The sequence below is a fragment of the Bombina bombina genome, chromosome 1, assembly GCF_027579735.1.
Source record: "Bombina bombina isolate aBomBom1 chromosome 1, aBomBom1.pri, whole genome shotgun sequence".
Classification (NCBI taxonomy): domain Eukaryota; kingdom Metazoa; phylum Chordata; class Amphibia; order Anura; family Bombinatoridae; genus Bombina; species Bombina bombina.
Window position 1 is genome coordinate 451913060 of NC_069499.1, and position 5964 is coordinate 451919023.

Here is a 5964-nt window from a genome sequence, read left to right on the forward strand (position 1 = left end):
GCTGGGTATGGATTCCTTTACTGTATTGAACTAAACCCTTCGCAATTGTAACAAATATGGCAGAAAAGGGGAGATAAATAAATCATTTTGTTGATTAAAACAATCCGCGTGTTGTGTGCATGCACCGTGGGCTGATCTCACTGCCTTGTGTGTATACGTCTGGGTCCCCTACACTTTATTAGTATTGTGTTGTTATATATTGCAGATCACAGGGCACTGGGAAGTAGTCTCCTTCCACGCGCACACTCTAGCCTGTACATCCTGAAGCGCGCTTTGACCAATGACAGCGCTTTGATTCAGCCAACCGACCAATCAGTGCCACCGCCTCATGAATATGCAAAGCGGGCTGAGTCAAACCTCTTAGGCGAGTTTGTGTAGATCTATACAGCTTCACGCTTTGGACTTTTTTTCTCCTTTTTTTTTCCTCCCAAAGAGACAAAACTCCATTTTCTTATGAATGGAAAGTGAAAAAATCCGATCCGCTTAAATTGGGATCCCTTCCTGTAGCGGGAGGACCCCCTAAAAATAAATCAGACGGGGGATCTAGCAAAAATAAGGAAGAGCCAGAGAGAGAGAGAAGCAATGACCATGACTACAATGCCAGAAAGTCTTAATAGCCCCGTGTCAGGGAAGGCTGTGTTCATGGAGTTTGGGCCACCGAACCAACAGATGCCTCCTTCCCCCATGTCCCACGGACACTATTCCATGCATTGCCTGCACTCCCAGCACGACAGCTCGTACAGCAGCGCCTCGTCTTTCTCCAGACCCCTGGGTTACCCTTATGTCAACTCGGTGAGCAGCCATTCCTCTAACCCCTACATCAGTACCGTGCAGCCTTACCCCAACAGTTCCAGCCTCAGCCAGACCCGCTTAGAGGAGACAGGTACAGTACCCATCTATCTGCCCCTTGTCAGCCTCCCCCAATTGTATTCTGTCCCCTGGAATCGCAGAGAAGGGAAGAAACAGCAGCAGCAGCAGCCTCCTGCACACATCGCCCATTGCAGCAGCAGCCCAGATGTGAACGCATTAGCCTCCGTAATTATTTATTGCGTAGCGCTATAAACAATGTATGCAATTAAGGGTAATTAAACCTAAACTGCAGCCTGCTGCACAGACAAAAACCAGCAAACAACAACAACAAAAATATGCTCAGGCAGCTTGCTGTTTAAATCATTGCTTGTTATGCACAGATATCATTATTTTATTAATATGTTTACCTGCATTTAATCTCTTTATTTTTATGTGCAGGGGCAGAAACAGAAAAAAGCACCGTGGTGGAAGGTGGAGAAGTTCGATTCAATGGGAAAGGCAAAAAGATTCGCAAACCCAGGACTATTTATTCCAGTTTGCAGCTGCAGGCTTTGAACAGGAGATTCCAGCAGACTCAGTACCTGGCACTGCCTGAAAGGGCAGAGCTGGCAGCTTCCCTGGGACTCACCCAGACACAGGTACATTTGGGGCAGGTGCCCTGCTTGTGCACACCCTGGCACCACTGGCCTTGACATGCAGCCTGTATAGGATTTCTAGTCTAAATGCTTTTACAGAACTAATAATCTTCAGTTTAAAATGTGTAATAAGAATAACTAATAATATAACAAATAAGTCTAGAAAAAAAGCTGCATTTACTAGAAATGTGATTCCTTTTTTTATCAAGACAAGATAAGAATCAGCATTATTCCGTTAGCTAAATAGTAATTATATATAATGCCTCATCGTGTTGGATTTTATTCCATAATCAGTATTTTACTACCCACAAGTGAGTGATAGTGAGATTTGCTTGCAGGAATTTAAAATGTAGAAGTGTGAGGCTATTTTATAGCTATCAATTTTGTGAACAATTTGCATTGACAGAATAAAGTGGAGGGATTTTGTTAATTGCTTGTTAAACGTGTATAGAGCAAATAAAATATAAGCCTACACAGCTGAATTATTACACTTTATTACTTTAATGTCGTAAATCATAATAATGTTACTTGACATTTATGTTTTGTGCATTGAGATACTATATTGTGTTTATTCCACAGTATACTTATATTTTATTATGAGAAAATAAATTGTATCCTAACTAAAGACAGAGAAAATATGATTATATTAATACTATTGTAATACTGTGTGTGCTTTTATACACACACACACACACACACACACATATATATAACACACACACACACACATATATATATAACACACACACACACACACATATATAACACACACATACATATATATAACACACACACACACACACACACACACACATATATATAACACACACACACATATATATATATAACACACACACACACACACACACACACATATATAACACACACATATATATATATAACACACACACACATACATATATATAACACACACACACACACACACACACACACACACATATATATATATATATATATATATATATATATATATATATATATATATATATATACATTTGATTTCATTTGTGTGGTAATTTCTTATATGTTGAATGCTGAAATTACAATCTCCTATAGTTTATATAATACAATTTATGTTTTCAGCTCAAGATATACTGTTGTTTTAAATTTAATTTTTTACGTGTGCATTGGTATTTATCTTATTTTAGTAAATATGTATGAATGATTGTACGAACAATTTTTTTTTTCAGTCCACAATGTAAAAACATAAACAAGGGCAAGTTTAATTAAATACAAATAATGGATTCATTATTATGAAAGTTGTTATTCACCCTTTACGGGCAAAATGTAATTTATAAATTAATTAAGATTTTATTTTATTTTTCTAGGTAAAAATCTGGTTTCAGAACAAAAGATCTAAATTCAAAAAATTAATGAAGCAAGGAGGGGCAGCATTAGAAAGCAGCGCATTGGCTAATGGTAGGGCTCTATCTGCCAGTTCCCCACCAGTATGGAACACCCCCACTTCTGCTGGTAAGACCTCCTCTGGGACCCCAGGAGCTTACATCCCAAGCTACACATCATGGTACCCATCAGCCCACCAGGAAGCTATGCAGCAACCTCAGCTCATGTGATGTCAAAGATACAGTTGTCCAATCTCTTGGTCCACAATAAATATATATATTAAAAAAAAACTAAATATACCTACAAAATATGAAATCCATTCATAGAGAAGATGGACTCTGTGGCTTTAGAGCCACGGCCACTCCAAATATGACGTGGAGGAGTATAGCACAGACAAGCAGATAACATGGGCTGGTACCCAGTTGTAACAGCTGACAGTGCAGACACCGACTTTCTAACTAGGTTTTAAGGAAAAACCTGGTAGCAGGAAAAGAATAAGACACGTGTACTGGGGACAATCACAAAAAAAAATGTTTTGGAAGTATTAGTGGGAAAAATATCAAGTCTTGTCTGTCTTTGTTTCGATGATGTGGTTTAGCCAACCTCTTAGGCCAAACAATAGTAATTGTAATTACAAATATATTTGTCCTGTAATGAACAAACAAATCCATGTTTCTAGTATGGAGAAAAAAAAAAGTTTGTTTTTCTTTTTTGTTTTTGATGTATTTAAAAAAATAATAATTTATTTATTTGGGAGTGAGAGGGATATTGTGCCACTTGGGCTGCTTTACGCAGTAATTGGCAAAATGCACTGTTTAAAAAAAAAAAAGAATATAAAAAAGTACAGTTTACCAATATTCATAAAAAAAAAGGTATCATTTTAACTTTTAAAGCAACTTTTTCTACTTTTAGCAATGATGAGGTTTGGTCTATGTGTTTTGAATTTCTTACATTCCCCAGTGTGTTTAGAAAAAAAAAAAATCAAACCATGTGTGTTACTGTTGCAACCGAATAGAACTTGTCCCTCTATGGATAAGGTTACCTAGCAATTAGAAGATGCCAAGACAATTGGCCCTAGACAAGACAACTCGGCTTTTAAACTCTTGATTACATTCTTTGAATGCCAATTGAATATTTTTTTCCCTTGCACATGTTAATCTCATTGCTGCTGATAAGGAAGTGTATATTATATTGCAAATCAATGCATTGCAGGAATTGCCAGCAAGGAACGAGTTAACATAAGCAAGGAATGACAATTGTACATATTATTATTGTTCTGTAAACATGTTGCACATATTTTGCCTTTTTTTTGTTTTGTTTTGTTGCCTGTAATCATTATGCTCTGTGAAACGAGATTTTATTGACATCTCTTTGTGAAATTTGAAATACGTGATTAACTGAAATCAGTTGTGTTAAGTGTTCCTATATGTCAAAAATTTAGTTTTATATTGAGAATGTTAACTTATTGCTTTGTATCTTAAAAAAAAAAAAATCATCAAACTTTGTAAATAAATTATAAAGTTTCTTTAAGACAGTAAATATGGTTTTAAAAAAGATTTTAAGTGTCAATTTTTTGGGAATTTTATTTGCATTTTTTTTAATCACACTAAAATATATATTGACGGAATATATTAAATTAATGTTTATATTTTAAACCAAGTGCAACTTATAAAAAAAAAAAAACATAAAATTAAACAGTTTTTCTTAAATATCTACACAGTACTTGTAATGATGCGCTTTAAACAAACCACAAAAAAAATAGAATAAAAAAAAATCTTATGAATGCCATAAAATATAAACTAAACAATATTTTCATTTCCAGCTACATGAGTTGATTTCCTATATTATTTCCGAACCACATGATACAAACAATTCTCATTTATATTGTTTGGACTTTCCTATTTAGAATTTAACAACACAGTAAGATTTCACAATTTGTATCCATAACAGATATACAATTTAATCACACACTATGAAAGGAAGACATATGTTTATTTTTATTTTTTCCTTAGACAGTATATTTTGTGTGCAACATATTTAATGGGTTAAACACAATCTCTCCCCTATATATTTGAGTAACTTAGTCAGTGTTTTATAATTTAAAGCAATGTACAGTTGCTGGAAATACAAATTTTGAATTTGCAGAACTGAAAGTAATTCTGAAAACTAATTTTAAAAAATGAGACATAAATCTCAGCTTGTTGATTACCTCTGTAATCTTTTCAAATTTAGATTCACGGATTGAATTTTGACACAAATAAAATGAAAATCACTCAAATATTGTACAACTGAAATATTTGTAAACGCTTTTACAAATAGTATTATTTGACACAGATAAACTTGTTATAGTTTCATCAACATTTTATTTAATTTTGTTCATTCTATCTATCTATCTATCTATCTTTCTATCTATCTATCACTATAAAGATTAAAAAAAATGATAACGGCAGGGGTTGTTTCATACAAAAAAACAAAGTTTACCCCTGCAAAATAACTTTTAATAATGAAAGATCACATTTTTAAAAAACAAAACTAAACATAAAACTCAAAAGTACCTGCAGAATTGCAATGCTCTGCAATGATTTAGTATGACAGGGATTTAGACAATAAATCATATCATGCAGTCACATTGTAGATAATTCTACTTTGATGAGTTTTCATGAATATATATATTGCAGTGACTCATTCTGACACACCACCTGTGTGGGCCAGTGTATATTTGCTCTCTCCAGAAATTCAGTTGGTCAGGTCAGGAAATCTAGAAACATGCTTGAGGGAAAGGCTATGTAATCACAGATTCCTTCTCCAGGGTACAAAAACTCAGCCTACAAGCACATACTACAGACAGACAATCACACCATACAAAATGAAACTTTTAGCTAAAGATAGCTCAGTAATCTTTTGAACACATGATTATTTAACTGTTACCAAGGTACACTTTTAACAAAAATGAGCAAACGTCTATGTGACCAAATATTGTTTTTATTGTTGTTTGACCTATAAGCATTTAGAATTATATAGATTTTTTTCTTTTGGAAATGTTAAAATTGTAATGGTTCTGTCAATACACCCTGCGGGTTCTGAAGCCTTTTCATACTAAGATCAACAAATATATGTCCCAGATATTTTATTTAGTGTAAGATATCAAAGAAAA

The 5964-nt window shown here is 34.2% G+C and overlaps 1 protein-coding gene across 1 annotated transcript; it reads left to right on the forward strand.

The window, feature by feature from the left end:
* The first annotated feature begins 401 nt into the window (after positions 1–401).
* On the forward strand, positions 402–3582 carry DLX1 (distal-less homeobox 1). The gene is made up of 3 exons (XM_053690092.1): positions 402–883; positions 1249–1448; positions 2795–3582. The coding sequence occupies exons 1-3, from the start codon at positions 583–585 to the stop codon at positions 3038–3040; spliced, it is 747 nt and encodes a 248-aa protein (XP_053546067.1). The 5' UTR covers positions 402–582; the 3' UTR covers positions 3041–3582.
* Positions 3583–5964: the final 2382 nt, after the last annotated feature.

What these genes read in the sequence shown, in the direction of transcription:
- DLX1 (XM_053690092.1), top strand. Translation starts at nt 583, where the DNA reads ATGACCATGACTACAATGCCAGAAAGTCTTAATAGCCCCGTGTCAGGG. An exon ending in GACCCGCTTAGAGGAGACAG is followed by an intron (nt 884 to 1,248) that starts GTACAGTACCCA and finishes TTTTATGTGCAG; the next exon opens with GGGCAGAAACAGAAAAAAGC. An exon ending in TGGGACTCACCCAGACACAG is followed by an intron (nt 1,449 to 2,794) that starts GTACATTTGGGG and finishes TTATTTTTCTAG; the next exon opens with GTAAAAATCTGGTTTCAGAA.